Below are 23,753 nucleotides of genomic sequence, written 5' to 3'. Positions count from 1 at the left end.
AAATAAAAATCCATGGGTGTGTGGGAGCAGAAGGAGATGTCCGTCAAGCATCAGTGAGAATGCCAATCAAAACCCAACCCTGAGTGGAGGAACCCTTCCCATAATGAAGGCAGGAGTGTGCTCCATCCTTCTGCTGTTCTCTATCTTCCAGGATTCCTTTTTTTCTTTCTTTCTTTTTTTTTTTTTTTTTTTTTGGTGAAAAAACCCCAGAATTTTCTTGAAAGATTTGCAGCTGGGTCCCGTGTTCTGGGATTTGCAGGAGGTGTGAACTCATGCATGGGGCTCAAGTTGCTCCAGGAGAATGCTCCCAGGTTGTGCTGCTTAAACCTCAATGCACAGAGCTGAGACCTGATGGGATGCAGCTGGGTTGGGAACAATGGAAGTGGTGTGCGGGGGAAGTCCCTGTGTGTGTGTGTGTGTGTGTGTGTGTGTAGGTGGGGCAGCTTGGGACTGAGTGTGGCCTGTGGGGTAGAAAGATGCTGGAACAACCCTAGGGATGGGATGGGAGCGGAGCGGAGCGGGGTGCGGTGAGAGATGAAGATGGGGATGGAAAACAGGAATAACGTGAGAGATGAGGATGGGAACGGGGATGGAAGACGGGAATAATGTGGTAGATGGGGATGGGATGAGGACAGGAGGTAGGGAAGGGGTGGGAGAAGGGAAGGCTGGGAGCCGCTGGCTCTGCCCCGGGGCGGGCAGCGTTGCGGGGCCGCCCCGGTCGTGTCCCCTCCCCGCGCCGCCTTCGCGCTGCTCCGCAGTGCTGCCGGGGAGCCGCGCTGCGCGGAGCCGGGACGGACCAGGTAAGGGGCTGAACGTTGGACCAGCCGGGGTCTGCGTTGCCCTGCTCGGGGCTGAGGGTCTGAGACAGCTGCGGGGTGGGGGGACCCGGCTGTCCCCGAGCATCGATGTTCCAAGTCGGGCAGAAGTGCTGCCGACGGGGTTAAAGGAGGCAGTCTGCGAGCGAGGAACGCTTCTTCATTTTACCGCTCCGAGTGGGCACGGGGTGAGCTCTGCTCCGGGCTCGGTCCGTGCCACGTCGCTCCCGGGATGTGACACAGCGTGGGGGGTCGCGGTGGTCCCCTCCGGGGGGAACGCGATGGGAAAGGATGAACGAAAGGGATCAGAACGCAGGGAGCTGCCTGCGGGGATGCAAAGCTGATAACAGATGAACCATTTGCTTTAATTACTGGTATCAAAAGCCCAGGCTGCAGCTTAGCCTGAAAATAAATATTGTTAATGTCGTGATACCGGGGTTTATTTGATGATGCATTGTTCATCTGGCGGGGATTTAGCGAGCTGCTCTCTTTGAGTGTAGGGGAGATCGGTGCTCAGCCTTTCCTCGGGGAGCGGCGGGGCTGCGGGGAGGGATTCTAGCAAAGCTCCCCCCAGCCCCATTGGGAACGAGCATCCACGCATCCCTGCTGTGCAAAGCCTCCTTCAGCCCTTCCTCCTCCTCCTCCTTTGCGCCGTGAAGGAAAGCGGAGTGCTGGGTGATTTGTGGGTGTACCCAGCGTTTGGTGCCCGAGTATCGGGCTACTGTGGGATCCGAGAGGAGGGGACGTAGCTCGTGGTGGTGGTGGTGGCACCGTCCTCCTGCCGCAGACCGGGAGGCAGTGTCACCGCAGTGGCTGCCAATTAGTGGTGGCAGCTGATGAACCACTCAGGGCACGGGCAGCTGGTTAATTGCTCATTCCCGTTAAGCTGGGTGGGGTGCGGTTGGGGTCGGTGCCCTTGGTGGGGCTGTGGGGGCTGCTGGCTGGAAGCTGTTTTAATTGATACCCACGTGTTGGAGCTGCACCACTTTCCTCCTGCTCTCTGGGTGCGTTTGGGCTCTGCTGGATGGGATGAGGGCACAGTGATATTAATGAGGTGTGGGGCCTGCAACCTGCATGCATGGTTTTGCAGCTGTGAGCATCCCATGATGGGACGTGCATCCACCCCAGTCCTTCCTCCTGTTTAGGAGCTGCAGTGCAGACCCCGGTACTCAGCCCCTGCAGGGCAGCTTTAGGGTCTGTTCCTCACTTCCCAGCAGCAAGCAGGACCTGCCATCTCTGAGCACTCTTTGCATTGCTGCATTTGCAGGCAGTTCTTGGAGCTTTTGCTGAACTTCTTTGGTTGCCTCCACCAATGCATGGGGCGTCCATGTGCTGGGATCTGTTCTGATCAAAATGGTGGGCACTGCCTGGGTGGGAGCTTGGGATAACTGTACAGAACCAAAAAGCTGTTTTCCCCTTGATGTGCTTCCCTGCCATTAATCAGGGGGACTAATCCTGGTGACAGCTCCATGACGGCTTTGGGTTCACAGGGGAGCAATGTGAACAGATGTCATTCTGCTGCCTAACCCCATCCCTGGAGGTGCCCTGCTGGATGGGCCCTGGGCAGCCTAACCTGGTGGGAGGCAGCCAGCCCATGGCATGGGGTTGGAAAAGGGTGATTTTTGAGGTCCCCTTCAACATAAGCCGTTCTATGATTCTCTGATTAACCCAAATTGACTGCATGCTGCTGGGATGGATCTCTGCCTGGAGAATAGCAGGAAGCTGGGAACTGGGGCTGGAGGGATGCCATGGGGCTGGGAGGGTGGGCTCAGTGTGTGCCACGTGCTTGGTGGCCAGGACACACAGTGCTTTGCATTCACTGTGTACCCATCATCTGAGCATTGCTGCACCTGCAGACTGCAGGCACTGCCGCCATTCATTCACCTGCTGGCCACGTTTAGCCTTAATTAACCAAATGGTGCCAAGCTGCAGGATGAGCTTCCCTCTTCCCTGCCATGCCTGGCAGGGGCCGGAGGATGGCATGGCCCCAGGGTCAGGGCTTGCTGCTTCTGGCTCTTTCTCCAAAGCTGAATTTCAAGGGCTCCTGGGCCATTGCTCGTGCTGCAATGCGACCGGAGGACTTTGCACAGGATCCCACCTCTCTGCCTTGTGTTGTCTCACACCAGAGCTGCAGTTATAGCATTTATGAGTGCTCATGGTGCAGGTCCCTGCAGGAACAGCTTTGCATGCTCAGTGCTGTTGGGAACAGATGGGTGCAAGCTGTGCCACTCCAGGAGCTGATGCAGGAACCCTGTCCCCAGGTGGGACTGAGCAGTATCTGCCCATGCACGGTGCAGGATGCATGCACACAGGGAGCTCTGCTCCTTCTGGTCCTGTTTTCATCCTCCCATCCCTCCATCTCTCTTTTCAACCATCATCCCATCCATCCCTCCTTCCACCTATGCACCCTTTCTGCCTGTTACTGGTGCCTGGTGCTTCCAGGTCAGGTTACCACTTCTACACAATTCTGCCTGCTGAGATCTGCATCTCATTTTTCTTTCTGTTGAAGGAAAGTCCTTAACATAGGCAGTTTCCCAAAGTGTGAGCAATGAAGCTTGTTTGGTTTTACCCAAACATCCTCCAATGATTTGTGCTGGGATGAGCAAAAAGTACATGATCTCATTGCCCTGTAGGTGAAGTTTGGAGTTTGCCCCATCCCTGGAGGTGCACGAAGCCATGGACGGTGCTCTGGGCAGCCTGAGCTGATGGCTGGCAACCAGCCCACAGCACAGTTTGAAACTGGATGGGCTTTAAGGTCCCCTCCAACCTAAATCAGTATTCGGAGCAGCGTGGTGAGCTCGGTGCCTGCACCAAATTTGTGCTCTGGGTCCCCCATGGTGCACTCAGCTCTGCTGGGGCACAGGGGCTGTAGGATCCCATGGAAGCAGCTGCTAGCAGGGAGCAATTCAGCAGTGAAGGTGTTTTGGGGATGCACGCGTGTGCGCTGAAAAACTGAGGTGCTCCAGGTTCTGCAGCACAGCACCCGCATCTGCTCTTCTATTGCTCAGACGATGGTCAGTGTGTCACCGTTCCCTAAATTCCCACCCATGGTCCCATGGGCATGGCACTGGGGAGCCCGTCGGGCCACCAACCACTCATTTTCCCAGCTGGGTGTGAATCACAAAAGCCCTGAAGGACAGTGCCTGGCTCCACTCGAGCTCAGCCCAGCTTGGCACTGCTGCCCTGGGAGCGCTCAGCCTTGGCACCGCGTTGGCTTTTTGCTCGGGGTCTGGCTGCTGGTGGGGAACCTGGAGCTGCACCTTTCACCGGGTGAACGGACAGCCCTGAAATCCTCCTCTTTCAAACCAGATTAATTGCATTAGGGCTTTGTCAATGCAAAAATTACCTCATCATTGGCACTGGCAGGTGGTGTAGAGCGGCAGACTTATTCAATATTTAAGAAAGCTGCATTGCAGAGCTGAGAAGGCTGGAGAAATAGGTTGCCTGTGTCAGTGTCTTTGCTGGTGGAAACATCTCTGCAGGCACCGTGAAGTGAGAAATGTTGAGCTCACCGTAACAGCCTGATTATTGCACTGAGAGTCTTTAAAATACTGAATTTTTTGTTTTCTACAGCAGATATCTGTAGGGCTTTGGGTCACCCATACCATGGGGACCCTCTCTGCAGCTGGCAGATTAATGGTGGTGACTCCAGGTCCCTCATGCCACCCCCATGGCTGAAGTGATGTGGGGTGGGGTGGGCACGTGCTATGAGTCTCACTGTGGGGCTGCCCATGCTGGGTGCTCTGCTGCCTTGCGGGCACCATGCAGAGCAATGCTGGGAAGTGGTTCCATCCCTTTTCATTTAGGCATGGCCAAACGCATGGGCTCCGTCATACAGAAGTAATGGAGCATCATGCAGCTCTTCATCAAGGCCAGGAATTAAAACCCCGCTGCTGTTCCTGGCAGTGCTGGGGTGCACCAGGAGCGTGGGACTGAATGGTGCCGGGGATGCTCCAAGGTTGGGTTTTGGCTTGGTTTGAAGGATCTGTCAGGACCATGGTTTCTGCTCTGTCTGTGGTGCCTGCATGTGATGTTAACAGGGATCACGTTGCTTTGGATGGCCCTGGGACTGGGTACCTTAGGGTGGAAAATTTCCATTTCGTTAATGTCACCCAGCTCACGGCTCGGACTGCCACAGCCTCTTGCTTCTTGCAGAGATCTGGGGCAGGGAAAGCCACGGCCAGCTGATTTTGTTCTTTGCCGTGTGCTAAAAACGCACAACCAAGCATTAGGGCCAAGCAAGAGTAGTTGCTGGAAGTAATGCAAAGTAGAGCTTCCAAATCTATTATTTATAGGCAAAGGGAAGGGCTCCTGCACTCCTCCATCTCCGGGCTCCTCTTCATCCTCACTGTGGTCTCTCTTCTGTTTGAAAGCTCCAGTGGGGGAAGTTTTCCTCCCGACATCTCTCTGCCTTTTGCTGGGAAAACCCAGGGATGTTCCTCAGTCCCTGCTAAGGCTCTGCTGGGAACATCCCAGCCAACCTCGGGCACATCCCAGAGCATGACAGGACAAGCAACACAGGGGAGAAATCAGAGTCATAGAATGGCTTGGGTTGGAATGGGCCTTAAAGATCACTGGGTTCCAACTCCCTGCTGTGGGCAGCGATGCCAACCACAGGATCAGAGGTGTGGGGTTGAGTTCCCAGTGTTGGCCATAAATTGTGCTGGGAGCTTTGGTGCTGCAGTGCAGGTGCCGGCGGTGGCTGCGGGATGGAAATGAGCAATTTGCTTATTGAACCGACCTTGTCAATCAGCCTCCTGTTTTGGCAAAAAGCAAAGGCACCGCACGAAGCCAGCAGAGCACTAATTACCCCATGGAATTCTCATAGATATCATCATGAGGTTTTTGGGGAAACAGAGGTGATCCTCCACCCTCTGCCAACCCTATAGGGACAGATGCAAAACCCCTGCAACACTGCAGGGCAGGAAGCAGAGCATGGGGATATATTTTCCCCTTTCTGGGCACAGTGCACACTTTCTCATTGCTCAGAATTTGGGATTCCAGCTCCCAGCCTTCCCACAGCCCCAGTGTGAGATTGGCCTCCTACCTTACCAAGGTCCTATGCTTGTGCTTGGGTTGTCCTCTGGACCTGCCTTCATCCCTGGTGCTACCATCCTCCTCCTCCTCCCCAACACGATGGGTTTGGCCCTGTGACAAGGTTTAGCCTCACCTGCATGGAGCTGCCCAGGGGAAACATCACCAGTCTGCTTTCCCTGCTCAGCTTGGGATGTGGAAATGGCACCAGAAATAGCACCTCTTTATTTATTGATTCAGCCTAACCCGGTGTCCTCATGCTGGGAGGTAAAACCAGGACCAGCTATTGTGATCCAGGGTTGGTGGCTGCTGAAATCAGTAAGGATGTCCAAAATCAATGAAATCCATTTTTGGGGGGTCAATATCTCCATTTTTCTGGGTCTCGTTTGCAAACAGGCATCAGCGTTCCCCCATCTGCTGGAACCAATGGGGCTGGGATTTGCTGGTGTTTTCTGCACCAAGGGAAAACTCTGCAGCCCTGTCACAACGGGCCGGGCTCTGCAGAGGGGTTTGGGATTTATTGTTATTTTTTTCCCCAGCAATGCTGCAGGTAGGAAGGAGCAATTCAAATGCAAGTGTTGCGAGCAATGCAGGCAATGCTGCACTGCCCCTCACCCTGCAATGGAGAGGTGGGGGAGACCCGTGGGTTTATGTGGACAGACACATGGATATATGGATGGACCCATGGGCACCCTCATAGGGCACCCACCTATGGGGCCGGCATCGGGCTGGGCTTTGCCATCTGGAGCCTCCTCCAGCACTGCGCGATGTTGCGTTTTGCAGAGACTTCAAGATGCCAAAATACCTAAGAGGGAGTTTTGTACCCCAGGAGAGGAGATGTGCTGGATTTTGGGGGAAAGTTTCCCAGTTTGTATACGTATATTTTTCTCTTTGGAAGGGAAAACTCCTCTTACCTCCCAGCTCTGAAGCGTTGTAATTAATGCGAGGTCGGGCATCTCGTTAATTACATCCGCGCCGAGGGGAGGGCTGTGGGCTCCGTGCGCGGTGCCGGCAGTGATCGGCAGTTCCGTCCCCATCCCTGCAGCTCTCAGGCAGTGGGATCGGGGCCAGGCGGGGTTATCCAACCCCTGTGCCACCCCCTCGCCACCGGCAGCTGTCTGCACCGGCTGCCAGCAGGAGGGTGACAAAAAACTCCTCTGTATCCCGGTGGGGAAAATGATGGATGCGTCTCGTTGTGCCAAAATCCAGCGAAGCGATTTGACTGCCCGACGCGATGAGTCAGCGCTCGCCGGATGCTAAATAGCGCTGCTCCATGCCCCGCGTCCCCAACCCGTCCGTGTCCCCGCAGGTCCCCTCGGCGATGACCGACGCGGTGGTGGGTGGCAGTGCTGACCGCTGGATGTGCCCCGGTGACAGAACCATGTCCCTCAGAGCCAGGTAAGGGGGGGTCCTCCATGAGGACAGCGGGCAGGGCGATGTCACTTTGCTGGGTGCTGGTGGGCATCACACAGCAGTTCTCTGTTCTGGTGGGATCGATGGGCATGGGCTGGGTTGGGGATGCCAGGGCTGGTTTGGGGATTTGGAGACTGGTTTGGGGATAGGGAGAGTGGTTTTGGATGTGGGGCCTGCTTTTGGGACATGGGGTCTCTTTTTGAGATACGGGATCTGCTTTTGGGATATGGGGTCTGTTTTTGGGATGTTTCAGGACATGGAGATTGGTTTTGGGTCATGAAGAATGATTTTGGGACATGGGATCTTGGGGATTGGGATACGCAGTGGCCAAGCATGGGCTGAGCCACCCGCATCCCGTTCCTCCCCTCATCCTTGTCCCCTCTCTTTCCCTGTGCCTCCAGCAGTGAGAAGGAGCAGTGAGTATCCCACTTGCTTTTTGTTTGTTTGTTTTTGCCCCATTGCACTTTAGTTGTGTTATAACATTCTGAACAAGACAGGGAGGACCTCACCTGGCTACAGGTAAAGTAATAATCTTTAGGAAGCGCTGCCTTAATGAATTTATGGTCTTTTTACCCCAACAAACTCTGTAGCTCCGGTGGGAACAGGGTGCCTGTGGAGATGCTCAGAGCAGCTCAGGGAGCACAAAAAGACCATTTTAACCCTGAAGGTGTCTCTCTCCAGCACTGCACATCTCTGCCATGATTCCTCCAAATCCTCACCATCCCCTCGCTTGCATTCTGAGTCCCCGTTGGTGTCCTCACTCTGCTGCCAGCTGTGCAGTGTGGGCATTGGGGTTATGCTACCTGGTACCCAGGTTGGGGCTGCTTTTCATGGGAACTTTTTGGGGAGGATGGTAACAGGGAAGCTCCCAGGTTTGGCTGTGGGTATTCCTGCTGCAGGTACCCCATCGCCATGAACAGAGTAGCTGTGGGAAGAGGTAGGATGGGAAGAGCAACTGAATGCAGCCCTGGCTGAACATGGGGATAATGGCAGTGATTTTGAGAAGGAAATGTGTCTCTCCACTTGAAACAAGCCTCTTGTTTTGTGTTTTGATGTTTTCCTGGAGTTTCCCAAAGGGAGACAGTGATGCTTGGGGGTTTGCTGCTATAAGAGGTGTCCATAAAGCAGGGACATGGGATCCATGAATGTGCTCAGAGCCAGGTCCCCAAGTCTCAGTTTTCCACGGAGCTGGTTTGGAAACACCACCAAAAGGGACAGAACCAGGAGTGCCACCTCCAGCATCTATCTCACACCTTTTGGGATCGTTAATGGATGGCAGCCAGATGGGCTTTAATTAGCAGCAGCAGTCTCAGCTACGGGTTAATTATAATTAGTGTCTCCGTGGGTTGCACGGAGTCCGGTGAGAGACTGTGCTGGGAATAGAGGCATTCAAGGACAGGTGTGGCCATGCCACGTGCACAGCCAACAGGACGTGGCCATGGGGAGCTGAGCACATGGGGTTGGGAATTAGGGTGAAAAAATGCACAGAGCACACCCTGCGAAAATGGGAAATGGGAACATCAGCTTCCAGCCAGGAGGAAGTATGGACAATAGGGAGGGTTTGCACGATTTTTTCCCCTTTTTGGGGAACGTGGTGCCTGGCTGCCCCCTGCTCTCTCCCTGCAGATGGGCAGCTCGGGGTGGGCAGCCCGAGAGGCAGCGCAAGGGAGAGGAGCTGACGGATGAGGAGAAGGAGATCATCAACCGCGTCATCGCCCGTGCTGAGAAGATGGAGGAGATGGAGCAGGAGCGCATCGGGTGAGTGGGCGCGGCGGTGGGACGCGGTTTGGGGGCAATGGGTGCCTTCAGTGTTCCACTCAGAGTGATGCTAGAGAGTTTCTGGGCTGAGAATGGACGGTCTTGTAGGTTTTTGGTCACCAAAAGACCTTGGCACGTGCTCGTGTGCTGGTGAATGGCACCCAGACGTGTATATTCACAGTGCTCCGCTGTTGCAAACTGCCCTATCTGCAGGCTGCAGCCTGTTGCCTCTTGACAACGCCAGGTTTGCTTTATTTCCCCTAATACTCACTTTGGAGCAGCTCTGAGCAGCTCCAGGACCCAAAGTTTGCTTACATCCAGCACCAAAACGTGCCAAGCTTTCCTCTGCTGCTTGTAGAAACCAGCTCCAAGTGCCTATGAATGGAAAGAGAGCTCGCTGCTGATTCATTCTGCAAAAGAGCTTACGAGCAGCATTTCCCCAGCTTTGCACATTTCCAGCCTGCTAAGAATTACTCTCAGCAGTGATGCTTTTTTGGATTACGTTCCCAGGAATGTTAGCAGTGAGGGAGATATCTTTTTTTTCCCCTCATTGTGCATTGCAGCAGATGTTTGCAGACAGTGTGCGGGCTGGAGGGGGGGATATCCTACTCCATCCCAAGGAAATGGGCAAGGGATGGTACCCTACACCCTATGGCCAGTTCTCCCTTCCAAGCAGGCAGGAAGAGCCCTGCCAGCTGCTTCATGCTGTTGGCTCCAGCATGAGCAGGAGGATGTGCAGTGATGGAAATAGGGGATAGTGCCTATTGAGCATCACCCTGGAAGTTATCCAGGAGAGCTCTGTGTGTTGTGGAAGATGATGCCTGTGGGGATGCAGCTGTTGAGCTCTGCGTCCTTTGGGAGAATGCTCCCAGAAAACCAGATTGTATGGGATCACGATGGGTTTTACGTTCCCCAAGTGGAAAAGGGGTCGCCCATTAAAAATAATAATAAAAATAAGCAGGATTGGTAACTATAAAGAATAACTTACAGGCTGCAGGGGGGTTGTCTTGCTCCCAGAGTCCTCAGACCAAACCCCCTTCACCCAGCAGCGGGTCGATGCGTTCGTTGGGAGATGTCTGTGGGGTCACTCGTGTCAAACACAGCTGGGATTAATCCACAGCCAAAGCTTATTTTTAGCAGCAGGGCGGCCGGCGGGAGACGTGGGCTGGGTGCTGATTGGGGCTGTAGGACAGGGACACTTTGGTGTTGTTTTCTTATGGCTGGGTCATTGTCTCATGGCAGGGAGAGATCTGGAAGGAGAGCAGGAGCTGAATCACCTTCAGCAGTGATGCAGTGGGCTGATGGAGGGCTTGTTATAAGGGATATCTTTCCCTCAAATCCTCCTACGTGTGGCTCTGCCTCCATCCTGTCCCTGCTGTTCCTGCAGCTCCCCCATCCTTGCCCCACACAGGGTTACCCACTGCACCAAATGCCCCTCCGTGTCACTGCCACCCCATTAAACACATCCTGTGCTATTCCTTCCTGCATGGTGGCAAGGAATCTTGCCAGTCCTGGACCATTGCTTGCTGCAGGTGCTCTCCCAAGGCATATTTATGGGGCCAGGCAGATGTTTTATTACCAGGGAAGTGTTTTACTGCTCTTATCTCAGGTGCATGCGAAGCATCCCAGATAGGCAGCATTGCTTGCTGCCATCAGCCACGAGCACAGCCTTTTGGTGATGGATGGGATGCACTCCCTCCCTGCATGCAGCCTTCAGGAACCCCAACTGTGGGACTTAACTCAGTGCCACCACTTTCTTTTCTTCCTCTGCTTATTTTATTTTATTTATTTATTCCCTGTTTTAACCATTTGTTATTAGTGTTATCTCCTGCTCTTTGACTCAGAGGGATGGGTGCTTTGAAGGGCACACGGTGATAAGGGAAACGTTGCTGTGGTCCTAGGGACATGCAGAGGAATGGGATGGGGATGTGATGGTTGTTTGACATGTGCCATAAAAATTAGTGCTTCCAAGGGAAGCAATTAAAAGGGATGGAGAGGGAGGAAAAGTCCACGGGAAGGCAAAGATGAGTGGAAACAGCCAGAGCAGGAGCACCACAAGATGCAGTGGAGAAAGCAAACCAAATTTGCTTTGAAATGCTGTAAATCCTGCTGCTGTTGGCAGCAGGAGAGCAGCTCATGCCTAGCACGAGAACACCTCTCTGTGCCCAGTGATCTCCTCCATCAGGTCCCAGCTTGCCTCCTTCTGCCAGCTTCGCCCCAGGACTTCGATTTTAATCTTTCATACCCTCCTCTCATGGCAGCATTTGAATCAGGAAAAAAGAAATGCCCAATTTCTCTGGCTTGAATGGATGTTTTAATTAGGCAAATGGGCTTCGTTTTAAATGAGTGCCACAGGTGTGTTTGCTGCCAGCTGAAGCACTTCCACTGGTTAAAAAACCTCTTAAGGAGCTTCTTCTGCTAAATGAGAGACAGGGAAAGATTTTGCAGCTAAATAATGAATCTCTTGAAATGTTAAAGCTTTTTTTTCTCTCTCTTTTTTTTTTTTCCTGCTTTGATTGTGCCATTTGTTCTAGTTTCTATAATAAGTTTGTTTGGGCTTGCAGATTTCCAACGGGAAGCTGCCTCTCTTTGGAGCTGAGCTGTTGCAGCACGGGGGAAAGAAATGCAGATAAATGTGCTTTGCTGCTGAGAAAATGAAGGGTTTTGCTTCAGAAATATTTTCCCTGGCCAAGTGGGGACAAAGTGCTCATGTTGCACACGGTCAGATATGGGGTAGAAAACCACCATGGCATTGACATGCAGCAAAAAGCCATCCTGCCATGGGCTTAATTAAAGTAAGAAGTAGCTTGGGAACAATCAGTTTCTGGGTTTTAATGAGCATGATGCTTGTTTATGGGATAATCCAGCTCTGCTGAAGTCAAGGGGTGTAAAATGACCCTACGCCAATGGCTCTGGCACCCAACTGGTTGCGTAGGAGGGAATCACGTAGGATGATCTGCAGAGCATTAAACAGATGCTCAGAGGCAGGGACAGACATCACAGCTCTTGGAAATAAAGCTGTAACAAAGAACAGCCTGCTGCCTCTGTGTGCAGGGAGATGATCCCACTGCATGGGAACCAGCGGGGAACCCATGAATAGGAAATCCACCATCAGGAGCCCATCAATGGGAACCATTGGGAAACCACCAGTGTGAAATAACTGGTGGGAAACCAACGAGTGGGAAACCCACCAGTAGGGTTAAGCACATCATCCACCCAAAGAAGCCATTGCAGCCACACCGAAGGGGCTGATAACCTCTGCTTCATCATGGAGCAATGAGTCCGTGCTTTGGGTTTGGTTCAGTGGCTGATGAAGAGCTCCCAGAGGCTCACGGTGATCCCAACCAGCTACTGATGAGGCATTTGATGAGTTGTAATAAAACGCCTTGGAGCATGCAATCTGTTTTTCCCCTCTTGCTGCTTTTCCTCTCCAAGGAATGACATGAGTGCAAAGTGGGATGTGACATGCAGGATACTGACCAGGGTTGGGACACTGATTGTGAGCAACTGCAAAGTGCTGGCAGCAGCAGAGCCATCATCAATCTGCAGGTGCCATCAGATGTGGAAAAACGTCTCTTAAATGCCTTATTTTTCAAATGCATGTTGCATTAGCATCTTTGTCAGATTTGGGTCATGCTGTGATGGGAGTGGAGATAGACCCTGCGGGTAAGGATTGTGCCGTTTGCTCTGGTGGACTCTGTTTTCCTCCCCTCTTCCTTTTTTTTCTCCCTGAGTGCTATCAATGATGCATTATTTTCCCCTTCCAGCACTATCTGTAGGTCTTGGATTCAGGGCTGGCACCTGCTCTCCTGTGGATGAGCTTTACAAATCCCCTTTGTGCTGCTGGGGGCAGCTGAGCTGTTGAGTTTTGAGTTTGAGCTGCTCAACTGTTGGGTTTTGTTGGTTTGTTTGTTGTACATTTGCAGTTAACAGATGTGTTTTTGCAGGCTGTTCTCTGGTGGGTTTTTGGCGTTTTACTCAAAGGGCTGCAAATTATGGTAAACTCTATGCAATATTTTCAGTAGAAAATGAGAAAAACAATTAATTCGTTCAACCTTCTCATAGAACCATTCCAATACTCTTTTCAATAGCAGGACGGATTTTTTTTTTTTTTACCCATTTGGGCAAAAGCTGCTTGGCTGACGTCAAACTGCTTTGCAAGAAGATGCTGACATTTGGCATTTTTCTGCACGTGTAGCAGTCGACATCAGCAGGAAAGTCAATAGGAGTGCAAATTATAGTAATTCCACGGGGGATTATAATATTGCAGCGTGCTCCTTGGGGCGTGTTCCCCACTGTTGCATTCCCTATGGCTACAACATGCTGCTGAAAAGTAGAAGCTGCCCCAAGGCCCCCCTGAGGCAGGGCTGCAATGTTCATGGTGACAATGTGTTTCCTCCAGGCGCCTGATGACCCGGCTGGAGGACATGCGCCGCAGTGTGCTGGGGGATGGCGTGAACCGCTGCATCCTCTGCGGGGAGCAGCTGGGGCCACGTGGCTCTGCCTGCGTTGTCTGCGAGGACTGCAAGAAGGTGAGGATCCTGTTATCCCTCCTCTTGTTTTTCCATCTCTCATTAGTCCATCTCCAGTTGTTCCATCTCCCGTTGTCCATCCCTCACTGTCCCATCCCTCGTTACCCCCATCCTTTGTTGTCCGTCTCCCGTTATCCCATCTTCCATTGGCCCAGGCCTAACATCCCCATCTGACATCCTTCTGCCCCACGGCACTTTTCTCTCTCTGCAGAATGTCTGCACCAAGTGTGGCGTTGAGACAACCAACAGCCGTCCCCACCCCATCTGGCTGTGCAAGATCTGCAGTGAGCAGCGGGAGGTGAGCGCGACCACGTTCCTTAACTGGGAGCAGCGCTGCTGTACCTTATCCATCTCCTTCAGCACGGTTTTTATAGGATGCTCTGGGATAAAATGCCTCATTCTTCTCTTGCAAATAATCTCAGGGGCTCCCGGTTGTCACAGCAAGAACTGGGTGAAAGAAATCAAAGAGTTGAATAAATAGCAAGAGGGGCTGTGGGGGTGGGGATAAGGGGTAGTGTGCCTTCAGCCTGTCTTTTTCCCCTCAGGTGTGGAAGCGGTCTGGCGCTTGGTTTTTCAAGGGATTGCCCAAGCAGATGCTGCCCCAGCCAATGCCTGTCAGCAAGAGCAAGGTGCCCCCGGCCCCCAGTGAGCCCAGTCCAGCTGAGCCACCAGCCCCGGACACAAAGCTGCCATCCCGCACACCTGGTTGGGGTAAGTGGCATTGCCCAGGGGTCCCCATCATGCTGAGCCCTAAAAACAAGTGTTCTGACAGTTGTGGAGGATGCTATTGGTATTTTTAAGGTCCCAGAAATTGCCCTGATATCCTCACTGTCTCTTGAAGGGTTTTTCTGGGGAGGGGGGTGGTTCTTTTGGTTTGTGGGATCCCTCACTGCTTCTCACTCTGTTTGTGCTCCCAAGGCCAGGCAGATGAACAGGACCACTGTGGTAAGCACCATGTGTGCCCTGTGCCCTCTCCCAGTGCCTTCCCCTGTGTAGATGCTGCCCAGTGAGGTTTCTCCTTCCCACTGGTGCTGAGCTCTTTGGGACCTTCCCACACACTGCAACTGAATGCGCTGAGCAGAGCTGCTGTCTCCTTATAGATGCTGCTGCTCTCCTGCCATGCGGGGAGGATTTGTCCCAGCTGCTCCAAGCCCCCAGCATGCTTGCACCCTGCCCCTCATTTTCCTAAAGCTCTGTTGGAAAATGACTCCTTGCCTCGCCGTTTCCTCACCCGCACCCCCTCGCCTCCCTCCGCAATCTGTTGCGTTTCACTTCTCCTTGCGCGCAGCCAAGGATAAACAGCCCATTTGTGTCACAGCAAAGATTTATACCCACGAGCCGGGTGAGTGCCGGGACCTTTTGCATCCCATCTGCGGGCTGCGATTCATCAAGGAGCAGCGGTGCGGGCACCCCGGTGTGCACAGTGGTGATTTATCCACTCAGATGGCTGCTGGGGGGCGCGCAAATGAGACACGGGCAGCTGTCGCTGACGTCTTGCTAATAAATAGCAGATGATTGGCAAAAAGAAAATATGATCTCCCTGTCCTGTAAGGTCATTAAGGGGTTGATGGGCACTGATGGATGTCATTGTTTTCTGCCTCCTGGTGTCCCTATGATGCGTTGTGTCCTTTGGATGTTTCCAAGCGCTACGTGCAGGCTGAGCGTGGCTCTTCCTTCTTCTCCTCTTCCTTCTGTTCCCCCAGGGATGGGTGGGATGAACCTCACCGCCCTGTTTCTCGCTCCTACAGGCAGTGAGGTGACGATGGCTGCCCGGGTCCGCAAGCCGGCTGAGGGCAGGATGGGGCCATGTGGCAGTGAGGACACGGAGAGCCGCAACCCCACCACCGAGAGCGGGGTCAGCAGGAGCCCTGGTGAGAGCCATGCATTGCACATGGGTGTGCTCGTGCACACTGGAGGCACCAATCCATTTCACTTTGCTGAGTGGTGCAATAGGATGAGCCCACTTGTCACTCAAGGGCTGAGCTTGCAGAGGTTGATAAGGCTGGGAACATGTGTGCTGGGTGCTGCTTTGAGGACGGATGCTTACCTGTTCCTTACAGCCAGCAGGGGTGAGGACATGCCCCATAAGACCTGTAGCTCCTGCCTGGCATGAGGGTGGAGTTATGCTCAATGTTGTTTAGATTCAAAAGCAGAAAAGGAAAAATAGTGATCTATTGGTGAACTGTAAGGAGGCAAAAAGGAGCAGGGATTCTCTGTGAGGCTGGAGGCTGTCAGCCCCACATCAGGGCAATGCTCAGCTCCCAGCCAAAATTGCATTGCTCCATCCCAATGCCAATGCTGATCCTGCTTCCACCTGCAGGTGTGAAGAGAGCCAACTCCATGCAAACCAACTCCACGCCACCCCCGCGGCCACCTGCTGCCACTGTCGGGCCAGCAGCACCTGCAGGTAAGGTGCTGTGGGGCTGGGGTGGACACCCCAATGTTGGACTGGGAAGGGCATCACCATGGTCATCCCATTAACCATGTATCTACCCCCAGTGGCAAGACCAGGTCCTGCAGCAGCTGGCCGCGTGCTGGAAACACAAGGTAAAAGGTTGGGTTCCTGCTGAGGGCCTGGGGACAGCACACCCTGGGGGCTAATGGGGTCTCTCCTGCAGCAAGCCCACCGCCGGGACCCCCAGAACCAGCCCGTGCAGCCCCCAAGGAGGAGCGGGCCGGGGGCTACGCTGCACCCCCAGCTCGGGATGAGAGGCCAGCCCGGCCCCCTGGAGCCCCACAGCCCCCAGCCCCATTGCGACAGCCACCCCCAGAGGAGGAGGAAGAGGACGCCAACAGTTATGACTCTGATGAAGGCAGTGCGTACCCAGGGGTTGGGGGACATGTGGGTTTCTGTGGGAAAGCCAACTAGAAAGTGAAAAGTACTCTCCAAAACTTCAGCCTGCGATGCTTTGGGTACTTCCAAATGTAGGAAGGACCACAGAGCCTTAGGGGTGTCTTTGTGCTTTGGTTTTAACTCTTGACATCTGGGTTGGGTGAGGGATGGAGGATGGAGCTGCAGCTGAGCCCACTCCCATCCTCACTTTTGCACCAAGTTACTCAGCTCTAATCTGTGCTATTGTCTGTGCTAATGTGGCCTTCCCATTTCAAGATGCCCAAATTTGGCTGTTTGTCCATCCACCTGTAGGAAAGGCATGGTGGCTTTATACCTTAATGCCACGAGATCTCAGTGTTTGGCCATTTACTCCCCTAACATGTGACTTTACTGCCTGAGGGTGAGCATCCTTGGAGGGACACAGCTTCACCTTCCCAGCCTGCTCCTACCGAGGAAGGGTTTCTGCATCCTCATCTCGTGCTGGGTGGTGATGTCCATAAGAAGCTTTTGCATCTAAGCGGCAAATCTTTCTCATTATTGCTAATCGGGGTTGCTTAAGCAGAGGTATTGGCTGGGGTTCTTACGAGGTGCCATTCCCACGCAGCCACGCTGGGAGCGCTGGAGTTCAGCCTGCTGTACGACCAGGAGAACAGCGCCCTGCACTGCACGCTCATCCGTGCCAAGGTGAGCCCTTCCCGGCCCCTGCCGCGACAGCATCCCATCACCTTGTGTGTGCGGTGCCACCCGATGGCGCTTTCTTTCTCTGCCTTTCTTTCATGGATGTGAATCTGTGCCCAACGCCCTGGTGCTGGGAGGGATGGAGTTGGATTATTTTTTTCTGCCTCTGGGCATCCCAGATGTTCAGAGCTGCTCCCCTCTGCCCCCTTCCCTCTCTCTCCCCTTTTCCCCTTCCCTTTCCCCTTCCTCTTTTTTCCCTCTCTCCTTTCCCTTCTCTTCTCTTGTTTCATGGATAGATATCATCATTTCCCTACTCTGCTTAACAAGGATTCATTCCGTGTGTCTCCTTTATTATATTTCAGGGCTTGAAACCGATGGACTCGAACGGCCTGGCAGATCCTTATGTAAAGCTTCACCTCTTGCCTGGGGCCAGCAAGGTGTGTCTTATCCTGGGCTGGGTGTGCTGGCCATGGCCTGGGGAGTGAGTGGAAGTTTTCTAAGCCTCCCAGACCCCTGGCTTGCAGCAGACCTCCTCCCCTTGAAGTCTTGGTGTGGCTTCTCCCCGACACAAAACCTAATTACTACCAGAGTTTGAAAGTTTGGTTTGCTTTGCTTTGAAGTCATGGCATGTTCTAATTAGAGCTGTGAAGGAGGAACAATTAAGAGAGTGAACTCTAACTTCTTTTTCCTTCCCATCGCATCAAAGCAAGCTCTGGAAATCTCCCTCCCCAGCCCAGCTGGATCCGGCTCAGTGGGGAAATCATTTGGGAATGCAGGAGCACGGTTGGCTTGGGGCTGCTGGCATGGCTCTGTGCTCAGGGTGCAGAGCTCAGTCCTACAGCTGAGCTCTGCCCAGGGGAACCGTGAGCAAAATGAGAGAGAAACTGAGAGCAAAAACCTTGAATTGGCATTTGCAGTTTAACTTTGTGCACAGAAATGTGCTGGCTGCCTTGTCTCATGCAGAGTAAATCCAAGTGTCATCATCAGGAAAGAGTTTAAGTCTTTGATGCCGCAGCCCAGTTGCCTCCCATAAGATACAGGTGCCCAAAGCCCTGGCTCAGGTGCTGTGTTGTCTTTTGGTGCTGTAGTCAAATAAGCTGAGAACAAAGACCCTACGCAACACCCGCAACCCGGTGTGGAATGAGACCCTGGTGTATCACGGCATCACGGATGAGGACATGACACGGAAAACACTCAGGCAAGTAGAGCAGCTGGGGAATTGGTTGGTGCTTGGCAGGATGATGCTGGGAGAGGGTATGGGCAGAGCACCTGGAAATGAAGAATTTGGGGTCCACATCTGGGCTTCGTACTCTTAATCTTATGGTATACAGGTCAACAAAATGATTAGAAGTTCCTTAAAATGTTTGATGTTTCCTTTATAAAGGAAACTTCTTCCTTTTGTCTTCTTGCCTCTGCACACTCAAACATCCCGACTGAAGAGAAGTTCTGTTTTCTGGCCATTTTGGCCAGAGGAAGGCAGATGTTTGCCTCTGCCCACCCTGGTCACCTTGCAGGAGGGTTTTCGTGTGGTTTTGTACTCCAGGTGTTGCTGTAACCTGCCTGTCTGATGCTCACTTTGCCCTTCCCTTTCCTCCAGGATCTCCGTGTGCGATGAAGACAAATTTGGCCACAATGAGTTTATTGGAGAAACTAGAGTTTCCTTGAAAAAACTCAAGGCCAATCAGAAAAAGAACTTCAACATCTGCTTGGAGAGAGTAATACCAGTGAGCTTCTATGAAATTTCTGCTACTGTTACTTTTGAGGTTGTTAACAACCGCTGTGTGAGGGAGTTCATGGTCAACTCAAAAGTGTAGATACTGGATATCGTTGAGTCTTTAGGGGTGGGTTCCAAGCTACACCCAAAGCCTGGACTCCAGGGAACGTTTTAGCCTTTCCCATGTGTGGTCACTCATGGCAGCCTCTTTTCTTCCCTTCCCCATCCCAGATGAAGCGTGCTGGAACAACAGGCTCATCTCGTGGGATGGCTCTGTACGAGGAGGAGGTAAGGACCCTCAGCACTTTTCACCCCATCTCTCTCACTGTAACCCTTTATTGAACCAACAAGGGGTTGGTGCACGGCTACAAGTCTCCTTCATGTCCGTTTTGTCTCTTCTTTGCCATTGCCAGGCTTCTCCTCCCTGCTTGTGTCCTTACCTCCAGTTGTTTCCTCTTGCAGGTGGATCGCGGTGGGGACGTGGAGGAGCGTGGCAAGATCCTGGTGTCCCTCATGTACAGCACCCAGCAGGGAGGCCTGATTGTGGGCATCGTGCGCTGCGTGCACCTGGCAGCCATGGATGCCAATGGGTACTCAGACCCCTTCGTTAAACTGTAAGTGAGCACCCAGTGTCCATGACACACAGCCATGAGTTTACTGACTGCCCGTGACACGTGGCACTGACCCCATGACATGGGGTCACCAGGAGAACACCCTCTGTTCTCCCTAAAAGCCATGCAATAGCACCTGTGTTGTGCATCTTGCACATCTTGAGTGGAACTAAGCGGTCTTCCTTCTCAGTCTCTCTCTTTTCCCTGATATTTTCCATTTTCGCAAACAGAAAATGATGGCTTTCCATTTTTAAACCAAATTCCAGCACAGATCTAACAAGGGCCAACCATGCAATTTAATTTGGGATCTGCAGCCCAACGTAGAGCGTGAACTGCTGACAAATTCCACATTCTCTGGATGAAACCACCTTGGCTGAGAGTGCTGGTCTGCACTTTGTTAAACACTGAGGGCTATTTTTAGCTTTTTAAAATATAAATCTGGCCACCAATGTATGCGTTGACACATTCCTGGCAACATTTTCCATCAGCAGTTTTCTTTGGGAAAAGAAGACTTGGGACCCATTGCATTTTTTTTGAGGGTCAGTGAGGGACTGAGGGCACGGCCCCAGGTCAGCTTTCTGGTTTGAAAGTGGCACTGGTTGCTGTGAGCAAGGGAAACACTCCCTGCAGACAGGTTTCTGCTGAGCTCAGCTCCCTGCAAAACAGGGCTGTGTGGTTTCCCATGTGTAATCTGGCAATACGAGGAAAAAAAAAAAAAAAGAGTATTTAAGATTTTACTCATTTTACATTTATTTGAGATAATTTTAGAAGGTGGGAAGGGAGACTGGCTAAGCCTTAAATATCTCTGGTTGCTTTCTTCGAGTCCAAAAATCACTTTTTTTTGGTAGCATATAAACTCACGCTCTTCTCTCACTTGAATTTTGTGCTATTTTCTATTGCCCCCAGTTGGCTGAAACCTGACATGGGAAAAAAGGCCAAGCATAAGACCCAGATTAAAAAGAAAACATTGAATCCTGAGTTTAATGAGGTAAGGACGTATTTAATTTTCCTACTGTTAAACCAGCCTTAATGGTAGTTGCAGACCATGGGCAACCTAGAATTGCTAAGGGTGGGATGGGCACCCTGACCCACTATGTTGATACATCTCTCTGGCTTTGGCCACCAACCCAATAGGGAATTCTTGCCAGGCTCCTCCTGCATCTCCTAAGGAAGTGTTGTGGCTGGAGGTTTTGGGGTTTTTGTGATGGGGAAACATGCAGAACACTCAGATGCAAGGAGTGAACCATACAGTTGGACTGGATGATCTCAGTGGTCTTTTCCAACCTTAATGATTCAATGATTCTGACTTGGCTCGTGGACTACGCTGCCATTCAGGGGGAAGAGCATCTCCTCTTCATTACTGCCCTTTAAATATCCTCTCCTTGTTTCTGAATTCAGGAATTCAGGATATTGTCAATTCCTTACAGCAGTTTACCAGGCACGTTTTCCTTGCAAACATGGGGTGATGTGGGTGTTCTCCCATTGCAGGAGTTTTTCTATGATATCAAACACAGTGACCTGGCCAAGAAGTCCCTGGACATTTCTGTCTGGGATTACGATATCGGCAAATCTAACGATTACATCGGTGAGTGGAGGAGGTCTCTGTGTGGTTGGGTGCCCCATACAGGGCTGGCTCTATGGGTGGATGGAAGTGGTTTGCAATGGAATATCAGCATCAACTCTGAACATTCCCTCCTCCCCTTCCTGTAGGTGGCTGTCAGCTCGGCATTACGGCGAAGGGGGAGCGCTTGAAACACTGGTACGAGTGTCTGAAGAACAAGGACAAGAAGATTGAGCGCTGGCACACCCTCCAGAATGAGAACCACGTTGCCAGTGATTAAAGGCAGCCGCAGCTCAGTCCTGCACCCCTCCTGTAGGTCTGTCTGTCTTCCAGTGCAGCCATGCCTTGCTACGCGCCCTGGGCAGCACCGCTGCTCTGCCTCCTCCAAGCATCTCCTGTGCCCCGGTCTCACCTCTGTGTGAAAACAAACCCAGATCTTTTATATTCACTTCCTTTTCTTTTGGGTCATCGAATTATCCCGGTGTGCAGTTTTGTCGAGCAATAGTTACAGTGCCCCATCCCTTTGCCTCTTTCTCAGTAGTCTCACGCGTGCTGCCGTAGTGTTGGTGTGTGTGACAGCATGTGTCCCATTGCCCCAGCTCACTGCTCCGTCCCAGTGCAGGATGCGTGGCCTCTGAATCCTCTGCACTTGGAGCACGGATATGGCAACAATGGATTGTTCTGCTTGCTGGGTGCTGATACCAAAAAATTTGGCTTGATGTGGGTTGTAACCATCATTCAGTATCCAGAGCCTGTGTCACAGATGCCTGTGAGCACAGCTTGAGCTTTTGATTCGCTCCACGTGGGCAATATTGCAGTGTGTCTGTCTGAATTTCTGCTGGGAAGATCCACCAGTTGTACAACACTGGTAGAAACGTACAGGGATCCATGCTGTGCTTGCAGGAAAGCACAGGCTGGGGCTGGTTAGAGTGAGCTGAGGGCAGCGTGGGGCTTTGCTGCTGTCCTGTTGTCCAATGCAGTCGGGCTGCCCCAACATTGGCTGCACCGTGCAGGAGGGAAGCCAAAGGAGAAGAAATTTCCCACCAACTAGCTGTTATGTTCATAGATTGTTGCTTTAAAATACCACAAACACTGACAGTAGCTGCAACAGGTAGAGGTCTTCCAACTTTTTGGTTTTTGGATGTATATATTTTTTTGGTTATAGTTTTTGCAAGTCTGCACAAGACCTGTTGTCTTCAAGATCTGTTGTCTACAAGCTGTGCTTTAACGATGTCTGGAGGTGTTCTCTTTGCTGCCTCTAGCAGGGAGTCGCAGCGCTCTCAGACTGATGCCCTTCACTTCTGTTCCCATCCTGCTTCCCCTGCTGTCTCCAGACAACCTCAAGCATAGCAGCATCACTGAGCAGTGCTGGGCTGTCCTTTTGGTCAACCATAACCCACGCATGCTGTGCAAAACCCAGCTCCAGCCCCTCTGGCTGTGCTGCTACCCCATGCAACTCGCTGCTGTGTCCCGCTGTGCTCTGATCCAGCTGTACCGCAGAGCTTCCTTGTCACTGAGATGAATTATTTTCCTATTCTTGAGATATATATATATATATTTAAAATATTTTTATTTCCATAACCCCCTAGGAATGGGGGAATGCTGGGGAAACGTCTGAAGTTACCTTTAAAAAAGAACAAATGAAATCAAATCTAAGCAATTCCTTTATTCCAGCCATGCAGCAGCCCACCCTCCTTTGTGCGTGCAGAGCTATTAAATTAAGGTTGCTTTTACTGAGGTAGCTCCCTCCTGTGTCCTGTATCAATGTGCCCCGCTCCCCCTTCAGACAACCAGTGCTCAACTCACCTCTTGGCACCCATGAAAATAAATAAAGTGCAACTTGCTGGTCCCACTCTGGGTATTTGTGCAAACCACAGTCCTTGTCTCCATTTGCCACCCTCCTCTGAGTTTTTCTGATGGTACTTTCTGCCCTGAATGACTTTCTTTTCGTTGTAAATAAAGCATGCACGTATGGATGGGGAATGGTACAACAACAACAACAAAAGAACAAAACAAAAGAAAAAGCCTCTTCTACTGCTGTTTGCATTCCAACTTGCATGCAGTGATTTTACAGCAAAATATCAGTTTACAAATATTAACAGAAAGAGAAAATGTTACACAGGAACTAGAAATACTCCAGTCTTCCGCTGCATGCAGCACAACATCCTCTCTTGGTGTGGTATCTAATAAAGTGAGACTATTGGAAAAGAAAAAAAAAAAACAACAAAAAATGGATGGTTCTTGGCTTCTTTCATTCCCTATGAGAATAGGAACACACGTGGGAGGCATGGGTGGGATGGTCATGCTTGTACACCATCCCTGCAGAACAAAGAGCTCCCTCCCAGTGCTGTGGAGCTTGGTTTTGCCCTGCTGTGCAATGGGCTTGGTGTGGATTTTGGTGAAAGATGGGGATTCCCCATGGGAAGGGCTCCCAAAGTGCCCATGGGCTCTCAGCATGCCTTGTCTCAGGAGGAACACAAATCTCACAGTGCATCTGGGGCAGCCACAGATTTGCTGTGACACTGTTGTAGAGTAACCCAACCACTCAGAACCAACATCCCAGTGCCCTGTGTCATGCTCGGGTTGGAGCTATCCCCATGCAGTGCAGCTGCCATCTGTTCCCACTGCCTGCAGTGCACAGGGACACCCACAGCTCCAGCAGTGCTCACCCCCTGAGCGTGGCTGTGTGCAGGGATGGGGCAGCACCACCTCTCTGGGCACCCTGTGCCTCATCACATTCAGTGCAAACAACTTTTTGTCTTCTATCCAATCTAAATCTCTCAGTTTGAAACCATTTCCTCTTG

At 52.0% G+C, this 23,753-nt stretch overlaps 1 protein-coding gene across 3 annotated transcripts; it reads left to right on the top strand.

Moving 5' to 3' along the window:
* Nucleotides 1–662: 662 nt before the first annotated feature.
* RPH3A (rabphilin 3A) lies at nt 663–22,507 on the top strand. 3 transcript variants are annotated; one of them, XM_090152613.1, is made up of 20 exons: nt 663–800; nt 7,159–7,247; nt 8,889–9,020; nt 13,423–13,552; nt 13,764–13,850; nt 14,098–14,263; nt 14,471–14,497; nt 15,301–15,423; nt 15,873–15,959; nt 16,052–16,099; nt 16,171–16,368; nt 16,990–17,069; nt 17,426–17,500; nt 18,152–18,261; nt 18,661–18,787; nt 19,009–19,065; nt 19,240–19,391; nt 20,295–20,376; nt 20,877–20,973; nt 21,099–22,507. In XM_090152613.1, the coding sequence occupies exons 2-20, from the start codon at nt 7,171–7,173 to the stop codon at nt 21,227–21,229; spliced, it is 1,986 nt and encodes a 661-aa protein (XP_090008739.1). In that variant the 5' UTR covers nt 663–800; nt 7,159–7,170; the 3' UTR covers nt 21,230–22,507. The 3 variants fall into 3 exon arrangements, with proteins under 3 accessions (XP_090008739.1, XP_090008740.1, XP_031448349.2); XM_031592489.2 differs by lacking the exons at nt 663–800; nt 7,159–7,247; nt 14,471–14,497 and having other exon boundaries at nt 7,702–9,020; nt 21,099–22,506; XM_090152614.1 differs by lacking the exons at nt 663–800; nt 7,159–7,247; nt 19,240–19,391; ... (1 more) ...; nt 20,877–20,973; nt 21,099–22,507 and having other exon boundaries at nt 7,691–9,020; nt 18,661–18,904.
* Nucleotides 22,508–23,753: the final 1,246 nt, after the last annotated feature.

The sequence above is a fragment of the Phasianus colchicus genome, chromosome 18, assembly GCF_987193195.1.
Source record: "Phasianus colchicus chromosome 18, bPhaCol1.hap1.1, whole genome shotgun sequence".
Classification (NCBI taxonomy): Eukaryota; Metazoa; Chordata; class Aves; order Galliformes; family Phasianidae; genus Phasianus; species Phasianus colchicus.
Note: the sequence above shows the minus strand (reverse complement) of the source record. Positions and strands in the feature narration are given on the sequence as shown.

Coding starts and splice junctions, on each gene's coding strand:
- RPH3A (XM_031592489.2), top strand. CDS start 8,743: ATGCACAGAGCACACCCTGCGAAAATGGGAAATGGGAACATCAGCTTC. Junction 13,851..14,097: donor TCTGCAGTGAGCAGCGGGAG/GTGAGCGCGACC, acceptor TTTTCCCCTCAG/GTGTGGAAGCGGTCTGGCGC. Junction 17,501..18,151: donor TCTTGCCTGGGGCCAGCAAG/GTGTGTCTTATC, acceptor TTGGTGCTGTAG/TCAAATAAGCTGAGAACAAA.